This window comes from Cricetulus griseus, chromosome X, assembly GCF_003668045.3.
Source record: "Cricetulus griseus strain 17A/GY chromosome X, alternate assembly CriGri-PICRH-1.0, whole genome shotgun sequence".
Classification (NCBI taxonomy): domain Eukaryota; kingdom Metazoa; phylum Chordata; class Mammalia; order Rodentia; family Cricetidae; genus Cricetulus; species Cricetulus griseus.
Window position 1 is genome coordinate 122,675,357 of NC_048604.1, and position 24,152 is coordinate 122,699,508.

General features: G+C 42.2%; 1 protein-coding gene across 1 annotated transcript; it reads right to left on the reverse strand.

Annotated features, from left to right (window-relative positions):
* Positions 1-433: 433 nt before the first annotated feature.
* On the reverse strand, positions 434-949 carry LOC100770458 (mortality factor 4-like protein 2). Its single transcript, XM_027433185.2, has one exon. The coding sequence runs from the start codon at positions 944-946 to the stop codon at positions 434-436; it is 513 nt and encodes a 170-aa protein (XP_027288986.2). The 5' UTR covers positions 947-949.
* Positions 950-24,152: the final 23,203 nt, after the last annotated feature.

Consider the following 24,152-nt stretch of genomic DNA (forward strand, 5'->3'; position numbering starts at 1 on the left):
TGCTCCTTTCACTGTTGAAACCAAGGAGTCAACCAGGAACTGCTTAGATACATCTTCAATCTTTTCTACATTTTAAAAATATCTTATATTTTTAATTATGTGCATGCACATGTTTGGAGTATATCCACTATGTTGATCCTTTGGCACTAGGAATATCATGCAATATGAACACCTAATAGAAACTCATGATGTGGAAGGGATAGAAGCACCAATATTCAAGCAATATTGTCAAAAAAGCAACACAAAATTTTTAGTGAACATTTATTTGTTGTTGAACATTTAATATTTTTGTATCTGATCTGAACAATAAGCAACCTTAAATATTAAGCCCTCTTGTAACTGGATAGTTGTCAAGAACATCAAATACACAATGAAATCAGCAAAGATAAAAATGTTTACTATTCTAGGTCATAACAGAGTGGTCTGCAGACCCTCACAGGGCTTTGAAGCAATATGCGGCAGAAGCCACTTTGTAATTGCTTGAAACAAACAGAGAAGTGGATTTCTCTGCTAGGTAATTAAGGAAACCATGCATATAGCTGGACACTGATATAAGACTGTGCCTATTAGGTGACAAATGGGACAAAGCAGTCCCAATATTCACAAATAATCTCAGGAGATGTGGAGCCCCGTAAATCTGAGACATAGGAATATCTGGGTAAGCAAGGAGCATTTCGGCATACTGGGGTTTTTCAAACTGGTACAGCAGCTGGGTGCCCAGCATGTTGTTGAAATACTCTCTAATTCCATACACAAGTTCATCAACAGAATATTCTGTATTATCACACTTTCCCTGTGACTTCAAGAAAGTCACATAGCTTGCAAGAATGCTATCTACATTCATCTCAGCAGGAAGTTGGAATAACTGCTTCTGCTTGTTTACCAAGTCCCAGTCCTCAACAAGACATGCTTTTAGTTGTGGAGGCAACTTCACTTCAACTCCCATTCTCTGATTCACTGCCTGCATATGCTGACCAGTGGTGACAGCTCCATCCACATTCTGCTGAGGGACCTGGGCTACTTGGCAGGTAACACTGCCAATTCTGCTTTCTGGAGAATTATTCATGTGCTCTTGCACTGGCACCATAGGCATGGATCCTGAAGGTTTCTCTACATGATAGGCGTGCTCCATGGAGGGATGACCTTCCTCCAAAGAGGACAAATTCTCTCCGGTGTTACTTTCCTCTTTTGGAATATTCCTCACATGCTCTGGCACTGGCACCATAAGCATTGATCCTGAGGAAGGTTCCTCTACATGAAAGCCTTGCTCCATGGAGTGATGACCTTCCTCCACAGAGCACACATTGTCTCCAGTGTTACTGTCATGGTCTGAAGTATACTGCACGTGCTCTGGTACTGGCACTGTAGGCATGGATCCTGAAGAAGGTTCCTCTACATGAGAGGCTTGCTTCATGGAGTGATGACCTTCCTCCATGGAGCACTCCTTCGCTCCTGTATTACTGTCCACGACTGAAGTGTTCTTTACCTGCTCTGGCACTGGCACCATAGGCATGGATCCTGAAGAAGGTTCCTCTACATGAAAGGCGTGATCCATGGAATGATGACCTGCCTCCACAGAGCACACATTATCTCCGGTGTTAATTTCCTCTTCTGGAGTTTCCTTCATGTGCTCTGCCACTGGCACCGTAGGCATGGATCCTGAAGAAGGTTCCTCTACATGAAAGCCTTGCTCCATGGAGTGATGGCTTTCCTCCACAGAGGACACATTATCTCCGGTGTCACTTTCCTCTGCTGGAGTATTCTTCACGTGCTCTGGCACTGCCACCGTAGGCATGGATCCTGAAGAAGTTTCCTCTACATGAAAGGCTTGCTCCATGGAGTGATGACCCTCCTCCATAGGGCACACATTATCTCCAGTGTTACTGTCCTGGTCTGAAGTATACTTCACATGCTCTGGTACTGGCACCGTAGGCATGGATCCTGAAGAAGGTTCCTCTACATAAAAGACTTGCTCCATGGAGTGATGACCTTCCTCCACAGAGCACACATTGTCTCCAGTGTTACTTTCCTCTTCTGGAGTTTTCTTCACGTGCTCTGGTACTGGCACCGTAGGCATGGATCCTGAAGAAGATTCCTCTACATAAAAGACTTGCTCCATGGAGTGATGACCTTCCTCCACAGAGCACACATTGTCTCCAGTGTTACTTTCCTCTTCTGGAGTTTTCTTCACGTGCTCTGGTATTGGCACCGTAGGCATGGATCCTGAAGAAGGTTCCTCTACATGAAAGTCTTGCTCCATGGAATGATGACCTTCCTCCACAGAGCACACATTGTCTCCGGTGTTACTTTCCTCTTCTGGAGTTTTCTTCACGTGCTCTGGTATTGGCACCGTAGGCATGGATCCTGAAGAAGGTTCCTCTACATGAAATCCTTGCTCCATGGAATGATGACCTTGCTCCACAGAGCACACATTATCTCCAGTGTTACTTTCCTCTTCTGGAGGTATCTTCACGTGCTCTGGCACTGGCACCGTAGGCATGGATCCTGAAGAAGGTTGCTCTACATGAAAGCCATGCTCCATGGAGTGATGACCTTCCTCCACAGAGCACACATTATCTCCAGTGTTACTTTCCTCTTCTGGAGTTTTCTTCACGTGCTCTGGCACTGGCACTGTAGGCATGGATCCTGAAGAAGGTTCCTCTACATGAAAGCCGTGCTCCTTGGAGTGATGACCTTCCTCTACAGAGCACACATTATCTCCAGTGTTACTGTCCTGGTCTGAAGGATACTTCACCTGCTCTGGTACTGGCACCGTAGGCATGGATCCTGAAGAAGGTTGCTCTACATGAGAGGCTTGCTCCATGGAGTGATGACCTTCCTCCACAGAGCACACATTGTCTCCAGTGTTACTTTCCTCTTCTGGAGTTTCCTTCATGTCCTCTGGCACTGCCACCATAGGCATGGATCCTGAAGAAGGTTCCTCTACATGAAAACCTTGCCCCATGGAGTGATGACCTTCCTCCACAGAGCACACATTGTCTCCTGTGTAACTTTCCTCTTCTGGAGTTTTCTTCACGTGCTCTGGTACGGGCACCATGGGCATGGATCCTGAAGAAGGTTCCTCTACATGAAATCCTTGCTCCATGGAGTGATGACCTTCCTCCACAGAGCACACATTTTCTCCGGTGTTACTTTCCTCTTCTGGAGTTTTCTTCATGTGCTCTGGTACGGGCACCATAGGCATGGATCCTGAAGAAGGTTCCTCTACATGAAATCCTTGCTCCATGGAGTGATGACCTTCCTCCACAGAGCACACATTGTCTCCGGTGTTACTTTCCTCTTCTGGAGTTTTCTTCATGTGCTCTGGTACGGGCACCATAGGCATGGATCCTGAAGAAGGTTCCTCTACATGAAATCCTTGCTCCATGGAGTGATGACCTTCCTCCACAGAGCACACATTGTCTCCGGTGTTACTTTCCTCTTCTGGAGTTTTCTTCATGTGCTCTGGTACGGGCACCATAGGCATGGATCCTGAAGAAGGTTCCTCTACATGAAATCCTTGCTCCATGGAGTGATGACCTTCCTCCACAGAGCACACATTGTCTCCGGTGTTACTTTCCTCTTCTGGAGTTTTCTTCATGTGCTCTGGTACGGGCACCATAGGCATGGATCCTGAAGAAGGTTGCTCTACATGAAAGCCATGCTCCTTGGAGTGATGACCTTCCTCCACAGAGCACACATTATCTCCAGTTTTACTGTCCTGGTCTGAAGGATACTTCACCTGCTCTGGCACCGTAGGCATGGATCCTAAAGAAGGTTGCTCTACATGAAAGCCTTGTTCGATGGAGTGATGACCTTCCTCCACAGAGCACACATTGTCTGCTTTGTTACTTTCCTCTTCTGGAGTTTCCTTCACGTCCTCTGGCACTGACACCGTAGGCATGGATCCTGAAGAAGGTTCCTCTACATGAAAGGCATGCTCCATGGAGTGATGACCTTCCTCCACAGAGCACACATTGTCTCCTGTGTTACTTTCCTCTTCTGGAGTTTTCTTCACGTGCTCTGGCACTGCCACTGTAGGCATGGATCCTGAAGGTTCCTCAACATGAAAACCTTGCTCCATGGAGTGATGACCTTCCTCAGCAGAGCACACATTCTCTCCTGTGTTACTTTTCTCATCAGTGCAGCTTTCATGAAACTCACCACTCTCCCCAGAACGAAATTTCTTCTCCTTGCTCCCTTTCTTGGCAGAGAGCTTTCTCTTTTTCTTAGCAGGGTGGCCTCCTTCCCCAAAGGGAACTTTCCCTGCAGAGTGGCTTATTTTGGAAGACAGGCCTTTCTCTGAAGGTTGACCCATTTTGAGAGAGCAACTTCTCTCCTCAGATAGATGTTTCTCTGCACTGGGGCTTTTCTTTGGATGCCTGCCTCTTCCTGTGGGGCGATTTTGCCCTGTAGAGGGTCCCCTATCTGCTGACTGACCCTCCACTGCAGGGCTGCTTTTCTTTTGGGGCCGACTTCTCTGTGTGGGGTGATCTTTCTGCGTGGAAGGTCTTTTCTCCAACAAGCGACTCTCCTCTGCAGGGCGGCTTCTGATGCTTCGACCTCTCCCTGCAGGGCTATCTTCACCTGTAAAGGGTGTGCTCCTTGCCAAGTTGACGGTTTCGACTGAGCAACCCTCCTCTCCAGGGCTGCTTTTCTTCTCAGGCCGACTTCTCCCTGTGGGGTGATCTTTCGCTGTGGAAGGTCTTTTCTTTGCAGTCTTCCCCTTGTCCACTGAGGGATCCTCTACTGCAGGGCGACTTTGGATGCTGTGACCTCTGTTAGCAGAGCTGCCTTTACTTTTACTTGCCAAGAATCTGTTCCATGTCAAGTTTACCAAGAGAATTGGGCGACCCTTCTTTGTACTGCGCCTTTTGATGCAGCGACCTCTCCCTGCAGATCGACTCTTGCTTGCTGAGTATTCCTTCTCTGCTAGGTGCCTTTTTTTCTCAGGCCGTCCTCTCCCTACTGGATGATCTTTCTCTGTGGAGAGTCCTCTCTTCACAGAACGGTCTCCCTCTATCTGGTTATCTCTCTCTGTAGGGCCAAGTGTCTTGGCTGAGCGGTTATTCTCTTGAGGGTGCTGGTTTTCCGGAGAGGGTCCTCTCCCATCCAAGGAACTTTTCTGAGGAGATGGCCTCTTCTTAGTAGCAAGACCTTTCTTTGGAGGTTGACGTCTCTCAACAGAGCGGCCTCTCTCGCCATGGGAACCTCTCTCAGCCAAAGCACCTTCCACTGTAGAATGACCATTTTCTGTAAGCCGTCTTTTCTTGTTGCAGCAACCTCTCTGAGTAGGAATATCTTTCTCAGGTGACAGATGCTTCTCGGATGAGCGACTTTTCTCAGAAACGCGATGCCTCTTCCCAGAGAGTTGCTTCTTGGACTGGTGCTTTTTCGCAGAGGCTGTTTCCCCTGTAGCAGGGGTTTCTTCTTCATCGCTACTGGCGTCCTCTAGAAGAAGCTTCTCACCCAAGGAGGTCTTAACTCTAACATAGTACTTCGTAGCAGTGTATCTTTTCTCTGCCTTGTCATCCTTCTCAGTGGAGGGCTTTTTCTCTGCTGTGCAGGTTGTGTCACCCGAGTGACCTCTCTCCACGGAGGGACGTTTTGAGGCTGGACGGCCCCGTGGTCTTCCTGGAAGAGGCGAGTGAAGATTTCCCGTCTCGGATGACTTCTGTCCTGAAGAGGTGTTTGTCGCCTTTCTGGCACGCCTCTTACTTGGTGTCACCTTCACAAAGTCAACTCTTTCAGCAACGTGGTGCTCGCCTACATGAGGCCTTTTCTTTTCAGAACTCATTGAAGCAATCTTCTGGCTTTATCTTCAAGGAACAAGTGATTTTCTGGGTTTTTCAGGAAAACTCGACTGGGTACAATCCCAGAAGTCTGTAGCCTGAATTAGTTCGACGACCAGGATCCAATCTCCTGGTTGTCTATCAAATTTAGCTCTTTTTAAGGACGGCAGAGGAGCGGGAGTCAGGAGCTCAACCGCTGCACGTCTAACCGCCTGAGCGAAGTCTTGTTTCTCTGGCAACTGTCTGTACACAAACGTCATCTTGGGGGCGGGCTTAGGCCCTTCAACCAATCAGCAGTCGTATGTAAATTGAACTATGTTTCATAGCCCAATGATTGGACAACAACTGTGATGTCATAGTAATGGCGCCAGGGCAGGGAGAGAGGGCTTCCTTTTCTTTACTTTTTTTTTTCTTTTAAAGACCAGATTGTACTCCAACTCACAAAGATCCATCCCAAGCTTCTGCCTCTTCGGTGCGGGCATTAAAGGCATGCATGTCCTGCTTATCTTTCTTGATTAATTCAACTTCCTTCCTTTGACCCTTTCTCTGCCTAAATTGCTTGGTTCTTACTCTTCATCCTGTGGCAAGGGTGTGGAGAAGCTATGGGCTTGAGCTTCTTGCAGCCCAGTGGGAGAAAAAGAAAGGCGTTTGATCTCCAGCATCTCATCATGAGGAACAATAGGACTCTTAGCAATGAAAGAGATATCTTGATAGAGGGGACCATTATGGGGTTAGGGAGAAACCTGGTGCCAGGGAAACTTCCAGGAATCCATAAGGATGACCCCAGCTAGGACTCCTAGCAAGAGTGCTGAGGGTGCCTGGACTGGCCTTCCCCTATAATCAGATTGATGACTACCCTAACTGTCATCACAGAGCCTTCAACCCATTAACTGATGCAAGCAGATGTAAAGATCCACAGTCAAGCACTGGGCTCCGGGGGTCCAGTTGAAGAGAGGGAGAAGGGATCATATGACCAAAGGGATTCAAGATCATGATAGGGAAACTCACAAAGACAGCTGACCCAGGCTTGTCAGCTCATGGACTCTAGACCCACTGCTGAGAAGCCTGAATGGGACCAAACTAGTCCCTCTGCATATGGGTGACAGTTGTTTAACTCGGTCTATTTGGGTTCCCTATCAGTGGAACCAGAATCTGTTCCTGGTGCATGAGCTGACTTTCTGAAACCCATTCCCTATGGTGGGATGCTTTGCTCAGCATTGATGTAGGAGGGAAGAGTTTGGTCCTACCTCAACTTGATATGCTTGGCTTTGTTAACTCTTCCTGCGAGGCCTTACCCTTTCTGAGGAGTGGATGGGGGGACAGTAGAACGGATGTGGGGGAGAGAGGGGAGGAGTGGAGGAAGGGGATACAGTGGTTGGTTTGTAAAATAAATAAAAACTTAAAAATAAGAAAGGTCTCTTTCCATCCTCCCTTTCTCCATTGCCTTCAGGATTGGGAGACTTCTGAGTGTGGCAATGAGTTTATTTCCATTCACCCTGAGGATGTAAGAATTATAAAGTAATCTACTAAACTGTGTGTCTTAAAAATATGCCGATAGACTTAAATTTTAAAAAATGGGAAAAGACATAAATTGCAACCCTAAGAAAGTAGAGTGGCAATATATGTATCAGACAAAATACACTGCAAAACAAAAACTTTACTGGATAAAGAATGTTTTCTATTGACAAAGAGGTTGAACTATCAGGAAGATATCACAATCATGAACATGTAGTCATCTAAGAACAGAAAACAAAATACATGAAGCAAAACGTCACAGAAGTACAATAGACAATTCAAATATACTAATTGGAGATTTCAATAAGTACTTTTGGTAATGGTTAGAACACCAGAGAGATGTTAACAATCTGATAAATGACTTAAACATGGTAAGAACCAAGTAGTCCTAGGAATACACCTCCACAACAATCCACCCAAGACAGCAGAGTAGATATTCTTCTCAAGAGATTATTGTCCATTCTCTGTTAAATCATATACTGGCCAGAAGAAAAAGAAAAGTGTAGAGTTACACTTAAATATATGTAGAGTATGCTCTTAAATCGCAAAAGAATGAAGTTAGAAGTCAATAACAAGGAAATTTATGAAAATAAAAATCTGTGGAAATTAACTAGTATAACAATGTGTGAGAGAAGAAATGCAAAAGTGAAGTTAGAAAATCCATTGAAAACACCACACCTGGTGGAAAAGGCATACAATCCCAGCCGCTTGGACAGCCAAAAGAAGAGAATTGGAAGTTCAGCTACAGAGAAATAAAATATAAGTGAAAACAAAATATATGAATATCTATAAGACATTACTAATTGGTCCTTATGGAAATTTTTAAACTTTGAGTGCCTGTTTAAAAAACACAGGAGGGTGTTGGTAGGGGAGGATGGAAGGGAGAAGGGAACTGGGATTGTCATGTAAAACAATCTTGTTTCTAATTCAAATTAAAAAAAATCTGAAGAGAACCAAAAAAAAGAGAGAGAGAGAGAGAAATAAGAAACACAGGAAAAGGGGATTGGAGGGTTGGCACAACAGTTACAAGTCCTTTTTTTTCTTGCAAAGAATCCTAGTTTGGTTTCCCCCCTCTAGCTTCAAGGATATTGTAACATGACAAACAAAAGTCCCAGAGATGGATACTGGGGTTCACGCTTCAAGCTGAAAATCAAAAAAGCAAAGCAGCTCTCACTATACCTCAGAGTGAAAGGCCATCCTGGTGATCAGATGAGTTGAGTTTTCTGACTCTGATAGAGACTAACAACCAGAAACAGGAAGCATTTTTCCTATTAAAATACTATAATAGTCCAGAAGTAGATGGAAGCAGATGCAGAAATTCATAAGTAACCACTGGGCCAAGCAAGCTCCTGGAGTACAGTTGAAGTGAGTTAGGAGCAATAATATGAACAAAGGAGTCAAGACCATGACGGGAAACTCACAGAATCAGCTGATCCAAGCTAGTGAGAGATCACTGACTCAGGTCTGACAAATATGGAACCTGCATAGTACTGAACTAGACTCCCTTAGTATAGGTGACAATGGTGAGACTCGGACAATATATGAAGCCACTGCCAGTGGGTCCAAGATTGAACACTAATGTACAAACTGACTTAGTGGAGCCCATTTTATATGGAGAGATACCTTGCCCAGCCTTGACACAGGAGTGTGAAGGTTGGAGAGGTGCCTTGGTCCTGCCTCAATTACATGATGGGACAGACAGTAGACTTCCTAGGGGAGGCCTTACCCTCTCTGAGGAACAGATGGTAGGTGGAGAGGCATGAGGGAGAGAGCAGGAGGAGAGGAGGGAGAGGGAACTGGCATTGGAATGTAAAAAATAATTTAAAAATAATACTATGAAAGACAGAACACTTGATTTTGAAAGGTCACCCTCCAATAGCTTTAAACTTTATAAGGTCATAGATGTGTGGCTGTCTGCACTTACGATCAAGCTGCAGAGCTATCTATCTGCCTTTACAAGCATCTTACTTGAGGTCCTCCTTGACTAATCTTGGGGTGACCAACTGCTTGAAAACCTGTACCAACAATGAGTTTGAGTATATCTGCAAGAGGAAGCCAACTACCTGAAAAACTTAATAAGTACCTTCCTTCCTGCAAAAAGACCAAACAGTAAGGTAATATAAGAAGTTCACTTTCTCACTAACATATAGCCATCACCTGGAAATGACTGAGAAATTTGGTCTTTGTTTTACCTGAGCATTCTGCTTTTCCTTAGGCTTCACTAACAAGAAGGTGAACATAGGTAGGTCCAAATTTTCCCAGCACCTCCTGCAAGCAAAACATCCCAGGGGATAATTCAGCCACGCCCCCTGGCTGCAAAAAGTCAAGACCTTTTGTCTAGATATCTGAGGATCTACTTTTGCCCAGTATCTGAGAAGGTGGTTGAGTGACAACTTTGAAGTACATTTTAAGAACCTGTGTGTCCCATGTGCAATGAGCTGGAGTAGAAAAGAGACAAGTTTTGAGCTAGGTTTGCCTTTTCCCTAAAAGCTTTCCCTAGCCTATGTGCAGAGGCAGCTCCTGCCTGTTAGCAGGAAGCAGTAAATGGTGGTCTCATACACCTCAGAAGAGTCCAAGCAAGTGGTGGGAGAGAGTGCCACATTTACCCATGGCTCAGCCGCTATCACCACTCAATTTCTGCCATTCAGCCCCTAATTTTAGGACCATTCCCCTGTCCCCTCCTTTACTGCTATTTCATGTTGTTGATATTGTTATTGCATTCTGACACTCCCAAGACTAATGATAAAGTTTGTTTTGAATCAAAGGGTGAAGCTATCTACTAGCTAGAGAGCCATGTCCCTTTTGGATAGAGGAATAAAAGACATAGGAGATCACTGATTGTTTCTCCATCACTTGTCTGATCAATCATGTTCTTACCTCAATATCTGGCCTTTTTGCTTATTGATAAAGAATAATTAGATAAATGCATCAGTTTACAACCCAGACAGTAGATGGAGTTTCTTTCTCACCTGGTTCCACAGCTGATTAGCCCCAAATAAATATATAGAGACTTGTATTAATTATAAACTGTTTGGCTCAGGTTTCTTACTAACTAGCTCTCTCTTAATTATAAACCCATTACTATTAATCTATGTATTTCTACATAGATTCTATGCCCTTATCTTACCAGAGAATACCCAGATCATCCTATCTTCCCGGCAGCTACATGGCATCTCTTTGGCAGCTTCTTTCTGCCTTCTTCTCACCAGAATTTTCCTTGTCTGGTAGCCCCGCCTATATCTCCTGCCTGGCTACTGGCCAATCAGTGTTTTATTCATCAACCAATAAGAGAAACATATAGACAGAAGGACACTCCCCTATCACCAGACACTTCTGAAGTTGCTATTTCTGGAAACAAAAGATCTGCCATCAGATTTCTTGGAGAAAGGGCTCAAGGAGGTAACAAAAGCTTATCAGTTTTAAATTGGCCAGGCACGATCTTCCTCAAAAAGGATTACAACACTTCTCCAGTCTGTACCAAATTAGAATTGTTTTCTTCTTTAGGGTCAGAGAGATGGCCCAGCAATTTAGAGCATGTGCTGTTCTCCTAGAGGACTAGTATTTAATTCCCAGCATCCATGTTAAGTCTCTCAGAATTGCCTATAACTCGAGCTCCAAAGGATGTAATACCCTTTTCTGGCCTCCTTAGATATCTACATACACATTCATGTACACACACACACACACACACACACACACACACACACACACACACAAGCACATACACACAAGCACATACACAGGGACGATACACATGAATAAAATATATATATACATAATTTTTCAATTAAAATATTTAAATTAGCCTCAATTTAATGTATTTTCCTGTATTTGTCCTTTTCTGAAAAATTCAGTAAAAATAACAATGTAAACATCTTTTGCTTTCTTTCTTTTTTGTGGTAATCAAACCCACAGTCTCACCCATGCTTGACAAGCCCTGTACCATTAACATTTGTTTCCTGTCAAACAAAAAAAAAGGTGATTTCTCTCTGGTAAAGATCTTCCTGTGACCTTATTCAAGACACTATTTCACTGTCTAGAATATTAATATTTAATGTGGCATATGCCACATTAAAGTAATTACAAATTTTGTGGATAATAATTATCGAATCTTTTAACATTTTATGCAATGAATGATCAGGGAAAGCAATGTTTGTATTAGCCAGAGAATATTTGACCTCATTTAAACTCTCCTTTGCAGATTGTGCTTGAAGCTCATGGGTAGAGCAGAATGGATATGAAGACTAGCTTTGAATAGCTAGAAGAAGGGGGAAGTAGGAGAAGGAAGAGGAAGCAAGAGGAGAGAAACAGAGAAACCTCTTCTTGCATCTATTTGTGCTCTCAAATAATTGTTGTTGCTGTTTTACTCTTCATAAGATAACCAAGGGACAGAGCATGCGTATAATTCTGAGATGGTTTGCCACTCTGCTGGAGTCTAGGTCAATTTCTAGGACTCACAAGTTCATTCTTGTCTTCACTTTAGAATCTCTGATTAAATAACTCATGTTAGGATAATATCTGGACTTGCTCTTCATCTCCAAAGCCTCTCATCTCTATATTTATCCACCAATGAGAAAAGCTATATCAAGTACTATGTTTTACAGTAGATGTTAGACACTAAGTCACAAAAGGATTATTTTCAGCCAAAAGATAAAAGGGGAGGAAATCCACACACGATTCCACCAACAACAACAAATCCGAAACAAACAATAATGAACAATCAATGGTCATTAATATCCCTCAATATTAATGCCCTTAACAGGCCTATAAAAACACACAGGCAGGCCGGGAGTTGGTGGTGCATGCCTTTAATTCCAGCACTCGGGAGGCAGAGGCAGGCAGATCTCTGTGAGTTCGAGGCCAGCCTGGTCTCCAGACTGAGTGCCAGGATAGGCTCCAAAGCTACACAGAGAAACCATGTCTCGAAAAAACAAAACAAAAAACCCACAGGCGAACAGAATGGATATGACAACAGAATCCATCCTTCTGCTACATAGAGAGCAGAAAGTATGAGTCAGGGGAAGAATACATGATAACAAGAATGAAGATATCATAATAGAGGGAGATATTTTTGGTTTACAGAGAAATCAGGCACTATGGAAATGTCTGGAGATCTACAAAGATGACACCAGCTAACTATCTCAGCAACGGAGGAGAGTCTACCTTAAATGACCTCCCTTGATAATGAGATTGATGACTGACTTGTATGCCATCCTATAGCCTTCATCCAGCAGCTGGTGGAAGTAGAAGCAGACACCCATAACTAATCACTGAACTGAACCGGAACCCAGATGCAGAGAAGGACCAGTGAAGAGCACAGAGGTCCAGACCATGCTGGTGAAACACACAGAAACAGCTGGCCTGAACATCCGGGAACTCTTGCTCCCAAGTCTGATAGCTGGAGTACCAGCATGGGACTGATCCAGACCCCAGGAACACGGGTTTCTGTGAGGAAAACTCAGAAATCTATGGGACCTCCTGTAGAAACCCAGTATTTATCCCTAGCATAGGTGTGGACTTTGGGAGCCCGTTGCATATAGAGGAATACTCCCTGAGCCAAGACACACAGTGGTGGGCCTAGGCCCTATCCCAAAGGATACAATAGACTCTGATGACACCCTATGGAAGGCCTCACCATCCAGGGGGAGCAGAAAAGATATGTGACAGATAAGGTTTTAGTTGGGGGGGGGGTAGGGGAGGACGGGTGGGAGAAGGGAACTGGGATTGTCATGTAAAACAATCCTGTTTCTAATTCAAATAAAAAAAGTTGGGAAAAAAAAAGAAATACACCTAAACTTCAACAACAGATGGTACCTCAGAGTTAAGGATTGGGAAAAGATTTTCCAATCAAATGGACCCAAGAAACAATGAGGGTAGCAATCGTAATATCTAATAAATTAGAATTTAAGCAAAAGTCAATCAAAAGAGATGAAGGAAGTCATTTCATATTATTCACAGGAGAAATCCATCATGACCAAGTCTCAATTATGAACATCTATGCCCCAAATACAAAGGCACCCACGTTCATAAAAGAAACATTACTAAAACTCAAATCACACATAAAACCTCACACACTTATAGTGAGAGACTTCAACACCCCACTCTCACCACTAGACAGGAACACCAGACAGAAACTTAACACAGAAACCAAGGAACTAATAGAAGTTATGACCCAATTAGATTTAACAGACATCTCTAGAACATTCCATCCAAATACAAAAGAATGTACCTTCTTCTCAGCACCACATGGAACATTCTCTAAAATCGACCACATACTTGGCAACATAACAAATCTCAACAGACACAAAAAGTTTGAATAACCCCCTGTATCTTATCAGACCACCATGCTTTAAAGTTAGAATTCAACAACACCACAAACTGCAGAAGATATAAAAACTCATGGAAATTGAATAATGTGCAACTGTACCATTTCTGGGTCAAGAAAGAAATTACAAAAAGAAATTAAAGGCTTCCTAGAATTCAATGAGAATGAAGGCACAACATACCCAAACTTATGGGACACTTGAAAGCAGTACTAAGAGGAAAGTTCATAGTGCTAAGGGCCCACATGAAAAACCTGGAGAATAATCACACCAGAGAATTAACAGCATAACTTAAAGCTCTAGAACAAAAAGAAGCACAATCACCTTGGAGGAGTTGACACCAGTAAATAATCAAATTGAGGGCTGAAATCAATAAAGAAGAAACTAAGAAACCAACACAAAGAATCAATGTAACCAAGAGTTGGTTCTTTGAGAAAATTGACAAGATACACAAAACTTTATCCAAACTTGCTAAAAGGCAGAGAGAGCATGCTAATTAACAAAATCAGAAATGAAAAGGGAGGCATAACAACAGACATTGAGGAAACCCAGAGAATCAAAAGGTCATACTTTGAAAACCTGTACTCCTCAAAATTCGAAAGTCTAAAGGAATGGACAATTTTCTGGATAGATATCACTTACCAAAATTAAATCCAGAACAGATAAGCAATTTAAATAGATCCATTAGCCCTTAAGAAATAGAAGCAGTCATCAAAAGTCTCCCAAGCAAACAATGCCCAGGGACAGATGGCTTCAGTGCAGAATTCTAAGAGAAATTCAAAGAACAGCTAATATCAATTCTCAAAATATTCCATAAAATAGAAGCAAAAGGGTCATTTTCTAACTCCTTTTACAAGATTTCAATAACATTGGCACCCAAGCCACACAAAGACACAAGAAAGAGAACTACAGACCAATATCCCTCATGAACATTGATGCAAAAATACTCAATAAAATACTGGCAAATCCAATCCAAGAACACATCAGAAAAATCAGCCACCATGATCAAGCAGGCTTCATCCTAGGTATGCAAGGATGGTAAAACATTAGAAAATCCATCAATGCAATCCACCATATGAACAAAGAAGAGAAAGAGAAAGAAAACTCACATGATCATGTCACTAGATGCTGAAAAAGTCTTTGACAAAATCCAACACCCCTTTATGATAAAGGACTTGGAGAGATCAGGAATAACAAGAACATACCTAAACATAATAAAACCAATATACAGTAAACCAACAGCCAGCATCAAACAGAATGGAAAGAAACTCAAGACGATTCCTCTAAAATCAGGAACATGACAAGGCTGTCTACTCTCTCCACACCTCTTCAATATTGTACTTGAAGTTCCAGCTAAAGCAATTAGACAACAAGATCAAGGGGATACAAATTGGAAGAGAAGAAGCCAAACTTTCACTATTTACAGACAATATGATAGTTTACATAAGTGACCCGAAAAACTCTACCAAGAAACTTCTACAGCTGATAAACACCTTCAGCAAAGTGGCAGGATACAAGATTAACTCAAAAGAACTCAGTAGCCCTACTATATACAGACGATAAATAGATTGAGAAAGAGATCAGAGAAACATCAACCTTTACAATAGCCACAACCAACATAAAATATCTTTGGGTAACCCTAACCATACAAGTGAAAGACTTGTATAGCAAGAACTCTGAGTCTTTAAAGAAAGAAATTGAAGAAGACAAGAAAATGGAAAGATCTCCCATGCTCTTGGATAGGTAGGATCAACATAGTAAAAATGGCAATCTTGCCAAAAGCAATCTACAGATTCAATGCAATCCCTATCAAATTACCAGCACAATTATTCACAGACCTTGAAAAAACAATTCTCAATTTTATATGGAAAAACAAAATACCTAGGATAGCGAAAACAACCCTGTACAATAAAGGAACATCTGGAGGCAGCACCATCCCTGACTACAAGCTCTATTAAGTAGTCCTGAAAACAGATTGGTATTAGCACAAAAATAGACAGGTAGCCCAATGGAAGAATTAAAAACACTGATGTGGAGCTACGAACACCTGATTTTTGACAAAGAAGCTAAACTCATAAAACGAAAAAAAGAAAACATCTTTAACAAATGCTGCTCCCATAACTGGGTGCTGGTGTGCAGAAGACTGCAGATAGATCCATATCCATTACCATGCACAAAATTTAAGTCCAAATGGATCAAAGACCTCAGCATAAATCCAGCCTCACTGAACCTCTTAGAAGAGAAAGTGGGAAGTACCTTTGAGCAAATTGGTACAGAAGACTGCTTCCTGAACATAATACCGTTAGCACAGACACTGAGATTGACAATTAATAAATGGGACCTCCTGAAACTGAGAAGCTTTTGTAAGGCAAAGGACACAGTAAATAAGACAAAACAGCAGCCCACAGAATGGGGAAAGATATTCACCAGCCCCACATCTGACAGAGGACTGATTTCCAAAATATAAAAAGAACTCAAGAAACTAGTCTCCAAAACACCAAATAATCCAATTAAAAAGTGGGGTACACTGGGGAGGAGTTGGGGATGGGTTAGAGGGATATGTGGGAGGATGGGAGGATGTTGGAATGGGGGAATGGATATGTAAATATGAGTGGTAATTAAAGAATTTAAATTTTAAAAAAGTGGGGTATAGAACTAAATAGAGAATTCTCAATGGAGAAGTCAAAAATGGCTGAAAGACACATAAGTGTTCAACATCCTTAGCCATCAGGGAAATGCAAATCAAAACAACTCTGAGATACCATCTTACTCCTGTCAGAATGGCTAAAATCAAAAACACCAAAGACAGTATATGTTGTAGAGGATGTGGAGAAAGGGGAACACTCCTCCACTGCTGGTGGGAGTGCCAACTTGTACAGCCACTTTGGAAATCAGTATGGAGATTCCGCAGGAAAATGGGAATGAGTCTATCACAAGATCCTGCAATTCCACTCTTAGGCATATACACAAAAGAAGCACATTCACAACAAAGATATCTGTTCAACCATGTTCATAGCAGCACTATTTGTAATAGCCAGAACCTGGAAGCAACCTAGACATCCCTCAACTGAAGAATGGATAGAGAAAATGTGGTACATTTACACAATGGAGTACTAGTCAGCAGAGAAAAACAACAATGGGATCTTAAAATTCACAGAAAAACGGATGGAACTAGAAGAAACCATCCTGAGTGAGGTAACCCAGTGACAAAAAGACAAAAATAGTATTACTCACTCATATATCAGTTTTAGACATGGAACAAAGGAGTATCAGCCTACAATCCACACCACCAGAGATGCTAGGAAACAAGAAGTTCCCTGAGAGAGACATACATGGTTCCCCGGAGAAGGAGAAGGGGAAAACATCTCCTCAGCTAATTGGGAGCATGGGGGAGGGGAGAGGAAGCTAGGATAAATAGAAGTGGAGAAGAGGAGGGGAGAGGAGGACATGAGGGAGCAGGAAGATGTAGTCAGGGGAAGAATAGAGGAGAGCAAGAAAAGAGATGCCATAAGAGAGGGGGGCATTATAGGTTTAAAGAGAATCTGGAACTAGAGAAATGTCCAGAGATCCACAAGTTTGACCCCAACTAACAATCTAAGCAATAGTCGAGAGGCTACCTTAAATGCTCTTCCCCAATAATGAGATTGATGACTACCTTATATGCCATCCTAGAGCCTTCATCCAGTAGCTGATGGAAGCAGAAGCAGACACCCACAGCTAAGCACTAAGCTGAATCCAGTTGCAGAGAGGGAGAAGTGATGAGCAAAGGGGTCCAGACCAGGCTGGAGAAACCCACAGAAAAAGCTGACCTGAGCAAGGGGTTGCTCATGGACCCCAGATTGATAGCTGGGAAACCAACATAGGACTCTTCCAGACCTCCTGAATGAGGATGTAATTTTGGAGGTCTGGGCAATCTACGGGACCTCTGGTAATAGATCAGTATTTATCTCTAGAACACGAATGGTCTTTGGGAGCCCATTCCACGTAGAGGGATATTCTCTCAGCCTAGACACACGGGGGAGGGTCTAGGCCCTGCTCCAAATGATATAACAGACTTTGACGATCCCCCATGGAAAGCTTCACCCTCTCTGGGGAGCAGAAAGATGTTGGCATAGAGGGATGGTGGGGGTCAGGGGAGGAGGAGAGGGAGAGGAGCTGGGACTAACATGTAAAAGAAGCTTGTTTCTAATTTATAAATAAAATATTGTTATTTTCCATGTTTATAAATTGCCAAGTTCATGATTAGCCTTGAATAATCTGGTTTTCATTTGGCCAATGATAGGATGAAAATTACTTTCCAAAGACATCCTACACTAGCCCCCTTAGATATATAAATATGCTGTATGCTATGCCAAAGAAACTTTGCAAATGTCATTAAAGTCATAAACCTTAAGTTGAGGTGATAATTCCATATCCTAATCACAGAAACATTAAGGTAGAGAGCTCACTGTACTCTGCTAGAGAAGGGTCTGGCATCTCAGGAAAATGACCATACAATCCAAAGTATTTTGGCAAGACAGAAAAGTTTGCTTGTGCAGGATATGCAAAGCTATGCCAAATCAGCCAGGCAAGCACACCCATCAAGGATCCCAGGGTTTTATTACTCACTCTAAGTGGTCAGAGCTTAGCCTTACAATCTCACAACATGGTTGGATAACTTAAAGTGAACATGGCTGATGAGTGAAGTGTCATTTTTGAGAGCAGGATGCAACCCTAAACACAGAGTGGAACAGTGAGCATGTACTTTGATCTTAGAAAATTGCTTAATGTGGAAGGGTCTTTTTTTGCCACAGGGTATCTTTACAAATTTCTTTAAAGATGGAACTTTTTGTCTCATTTTAACCCTTTGCTAGAAAAGATAGTACATTTACATTTCCCAGCTGCAAGCGGAACACAGATACAGTGGCAGATGTCAGGGAATTCTGAAGCACAGGAGGGGCTTGATCTGCCATTGCTAGGAATGTTACAGGGAACATTCAAGATGGAATGCAGACAACCACTGGGAGTAAAACCCAGATTCCAACTGACAGCCAGAAAGGAACCAACCATTATCAACCTACAATCATAAGAATATAAATTTGGCCAATGATCTCAATGATGCTCAAAATGGATTCTTTCTAAGACTCTCCACAAAGTTCCTACCAAACCTTGAGGGTGGGGTATTTTGATAACCGAACCCAAGGACCTACTTCTTAAGTCATCTTATCTGTATCCAAAGTTTTTACCTACAAGGCTTAAAATCAATAAACGAGGGTTGAGTCACTAAACCTGTGACTGCCCAAGCCCTCCAACTGACACCCACATTCAGAGGGCCTAGTTTGGTCTTATGCAGGTTTCCCAGCTGTCAGTCTGGAGTCTGTGAGCCACCAATTGCTCATATCAGCTGTTTCTGTGAGTTCAAGGCCAGTCTGATCTACAGAGTAAATCTGTGGTATTTTAATGACAGTCACAGAAATACGTGACCTATAATGAAAATCTGCCTTGAAAGTCTGTCATGGTGGCACTTCCTATACAACTCTAGCATTTGGGAGGTCATTCTCTGCTGCATAGTGAGTTAGAAGGCAGTCTGGGCTATATGAGATCTTGTCTTAGAAACAATCAAAAGAGAAAAAGAAAGAAATCTATCTTGGAGAAGTAAAGTTAAGTTCATTTGAAAGCTTAAATATTAGTTTGAAACTAGAACTATCTATAACCCAGAAATATTGCTATAGAAATCATGTATCATTGTAATTAGCTCCTAAATCTCCAAAAGAAGGTATTGCAATGCTACAAACCAGTTCAAATAAGGCTCAACACTATTTAAATTCCTTACTTGCCTTTGGATCATTCCTTTATAGGACTGGGTGCATTTTAGATCTGGCAGTAGAAATAACTGAAAAAGGGGGGATATAGTTAGACTTATAGGCATTACAAACAGACTCTAAGACACACTATATGTTGTCATCTTTACATGTTCTGAAACAGGACTCTATTTAAGATTCCAATCTTATTACCCAACCTGGCAGCTTTCTTGTTCCCCATTCTAACAAAGTCACAACCTATTGAAATGCATTTGAGTCAGACAGAAATGGAGAAACAGAATTGTTAGAAGGTTCCCAGAAACCAGAAACAGCCCAGCCCCACAAGCAGCCAATTTTAAGGGTCAATACTATTGACCATTTCTATCTTTTTTAAATCACCATGTCCTGTTTCAGGCCTTGATGTGGTCAGAGAAAACAAGCCACAAAGAAATACATCATGGACTACCTAATGATGTTTAGTGAGGTCTGTGAGTGGCCCAAACCCACTGAAATGCTTCCTTCTTAGTAGTAATCATTGCTTATGCCATTTGATGGTTGCCTAACAGACACAAAATCATTTGGGGAATAAAAAAAAATGTTTTCAACACTGACACATAAAAGCATATTTTTATGTCTTACTTTTAAGGTATTTCCTGTATCAGTTCTCTCCTTTCTGGTACCATAATCCCATGGATTGAACTCAGGCTGTCAGGCTTGGAGACAAATGCTTTTACCAGTTGAAATATCTCACCACTCCCTTAAACTTTTTAAAAGAATTATGTGCCAAATAAATAATTGGATAGACAGATATCTGCCTCAAACAAACTCTCCTCTTACAACTACGTGTACTTGCAATGGCATATGAACACACACACACACACACACACACACACACACACACACACACTAATTTTTAAAAAATTTTAATTAACTCTGTGGGGGATCGGGTTGCTTGTCAAGCAAGCAGATTTATTTCTTGAGCCATCTCACTAGCCAGAACATAAGTTCTTGAGAAAGAGAGAGAAGGAATATGGCCAAATGAATAATCAGATTTCTAAGTTTATTCAAAACAGTAGCATTAACTTTATTGGTTTTGCACTGTAATTATAATGCTTCACATGAAACAATTTTTCCATCTTTTTTATTTGAATTAGAAACAAGATTGTTTTACATGTCACTCCCAGTTCCCACTTCCACCCCTCCTCCCCTACCACCCCCCCCAACTAAAACCCTACCTAGCACATATCCTTTCTGCTCCCCCTGGATGGTGAGGCCTTCCATAGGGTGTCATCAGAGTCTATTGTATCCTTTGGGATAGGGCCTAGGCCCACCCCCTGTGTGTATTGGCTCAGAGAGTAGTCCTCTATGTGGAATGGGCTCCCAAAGTCCACACCTATGCTGGGGATAAGTACTGAACTACTGCAGGAGGTCCTGTAGATTTCCAAGGTTTCCTCAATGAAATCCATGTTCCTGGGGTCTGGATCAGTCCCATGCTGGTTTCCCAGCTATCAGTCTGGGGACCAAGAGCTCCCCATTGTTCAGGTCAGCTGTTTCTGTGGGTTTCGCCAGCCTGGTATGGACCCCTTTGCTCATCACTGGTTCTTCTCTGCAACTGGATTCCAGTTGAGTTCAGTGATTAGCTGTGGGTGTCTGCTTCTACTTCCACTAGCTGCTAGATGAAGGCTATATGATGGCATATAAGACAGTCATCAATCTCATTATCAGGGGAGGGCATTTAAGGTAGCCTCTCCTCTGTTGCTTAGATTGTTAGTTGGTGTCAACTTTGTAGATCTCCAGACCTTTCCCTAGTGCCTGATTTCTCTGTAAACCTAAAATGTCTCCCTCTATTATGGTATCTCCTTTTTGTTTTCTTCTATTCTTCTCCCGACTCAACCTTTCTGCTCCCTCATGTCCTTAAATAACAAATATGAAGCCAGGCCTAATGGTACACACCTTTAGTCCCAGTACTCAAGCGGCAGAGGCAGGCAGATCTCTGAATTTGAGGCCAGCCTGGTCTACAAGAGTAAGTTCCAGGACACCCAGAACTATCATATACGGAAACCTTATCTCAAAACACAAAACAAAAAATGAATATATATATATATATATATATATATATATATATATATAATTATACACTAGCCAAATGTATAATCAGATGTTTGAATTTGTTTAAAATAGATTATTGTCTTTATTGTTTTGGTACTCATTTTTCCTTGTATCTCCTCCTTTTCTTCCTCCTCATTTTGACTTCTTTTAAATGAGTCTCAAGTGTCCTAGGCTGGCATTGAATTCCCTACATAGGGAATTCCCGATTTTCCTACTTTCATTTCCCAAGTGCTAGAATTACAGTCCCATCTACATTACTTTGGATTCCTACTATTGCCTTTATAAACAGCAGCTTCAAAGGCCTATTGCATGAGGGAAGGAAATAGTACTTTCACCACGTGTCTTAGTCAGTGTTCTATTGCTGTGATGAAAAACCATGGCCATATAACTTTTATAAAGGAAAGCATCTAACTGGGGCTGGCTTACACACACACACTGCGTGGCTACACACACGCAGACATGGTGCTGGAGAAAGAGCTGAAACTTCTACATCCTGATCCACAGGAAGCAGGAACAGAGACTCTCTGGATTTGGAATGAGCATTTGAAACCTCAAAGCCCACCCAAAGTGACAGGCTTCCTCCAAAAGACCACACTGCCAATCTTTTCTCTCCTTTTTCCTTTTTTATTTAAATTAGAAACAAGCTTCTTTTACATATCAATCCCAGTTCCCTTTCCCTGCCTTCCTCCACTGACCCCACTAATCCCCTATCCCATTCCTTTTCTGCTCCCCAGGGAGGGTGAGGCCTTCCATGGGGGATCATTAAAGTCTGTCACATCATTTGGAGCAGGGCCTATGCTCTCCCCCATGTGCCTAGGCTAAGGGAGTATTCCTTTGTGTGGAATGGGCTCCCAAAGTCCATTTGTATACTAGGAATAAATACTGTTCCACTACCAGAGGCCTCATAGACTGCTCAGGCCTTCTAACTGATACCTACATTCAGAGGGTCTGGGTCAGTCCTATGCTGGTTTACCAACTATCAGTCTGGGGTTCATGAGCTGCCTCTTGTTCAGGTCAACTGTTTCTGTGGGTTTCTTCAGCCTGGTCTTGACCCCTTTGCTCATCTCTCCTCCATCTCTGCAACTGGATTCCAGGAGTTTGGCTCAGTGTTTAGCTGTGGGTGTCTGCTTGTGCTTCCATCAGTTACTGGATGAACTAAGATTGCATATAAGGTACTCATCGATCTCATTATAGGGGAAGGGCATTTAAGGTAGCATCTCCACTGTTGCTTAGATTCTTAGTTGGGGTCATCCTTATAGATCTCTGGACATTTCCCTAGTGCCTGATTTCTCTTTAGAACTATAATGGCTCCCTCTATTAAGATAACTCTTTTCTTGCTCTCCTTTATTTTTCCCCCTACTCAGTCTTCCTGCTCCCTCATATCTTCCTCTCCCCTTCTCTTTCTCTTAACTCCCTATCCTCTCCCACCATGCTCCCAAAATCCAACAAATTCTTAACACGCATCATCCAGGAAATTTGGCATGCTATGAAAAAAACAAACCTATGAATAATAGGGATAGAAGAAGGAGAATTCCAGTTCAACATATATTTAGCAAAATCATAGAAGAAAACTTTCCAAACCTAAAGAAGGATATGCCTATGAAGGTACAAGAAGTTTACAGAACACCAAATAGAGTGGACCAAAAAAGGTCCCCTCACCATATTATAATCAAAACACTAAACATACAGAATAAAGAAAGATACGAAGACCTGCAAAGGAAAAATGCCAAGTAACATATAAAGGCAGACCTATCAGAATTACACCAAACTTCCCAATGAAAACTCTGAAAGCCAGAAGATCCTAGACAAATATGTGGAAGACACTAAGAGACCATGGATGCCAGGCCAGAACACCATACCCAGCAAAACCTTCAATCACCATATATGGAGAAAACAAGATATTCCACAACAAAACCAGATTTAAACAATACCAATCCACAAATCCATTCCTATAGAAAGTACTACAAGGAAAATTCCAACCCAGGGAAGTTAGCTGCACCTACGCAAACACAGGCAATAGATAACCTCACACCAGCAAATCCCAAAGGAGGGAAACACACAAACACTACCACCAGCAACAACAAAACCAAATATAACGGGAATTAACAATCACTACTAATTAACATCTCTTAATATCAATGGACTCAAATTCACCTATAAAAAGGCATAAGCTAACAGAATGGATATGAAAACAGGATCTGCTACACACAAGAAACACACCTCAACCTCAAAGGCAGACATGCCTCAGAGTAAAGGTTGGGAAAATATTTTCAAATCAAATGGACCTAAGAAGCAAGCCAGTGTAGCTATCCTAATATTTAACAAAATAAACTTCAAACTAAAATTAATCAAAAGATATGGAGAAGGATACTTCATATTCATCACAGGGATAATCCATCAAGATGAAGTTTCAATTATAAATATTTATGCCCCCAAAACAAGTGCACCCATATTTGTAAAAGAAACATTACTGAAGCTAAAATACACATCAAACCCTACACACTAATAGTAGGAGATTTCAACACCCTGCTCTCACCAATGGACAGGACTGCCAGACAGAAATAAGGGAACTAACAGATGTTATGACCCAATTGGATTTAACAGACAGCTATAGAACATCCCATCCAAACACC

Excerpts from the sequence above, each read along its gene's own strand:
- LOC100770458 (XM_027433185.2), bottom strand. The coding sequence starts at position 946 with ATGGGAGTTGAAGTGAAGTTGCCTCCACAACTAAAAGCATGTCTTGTT.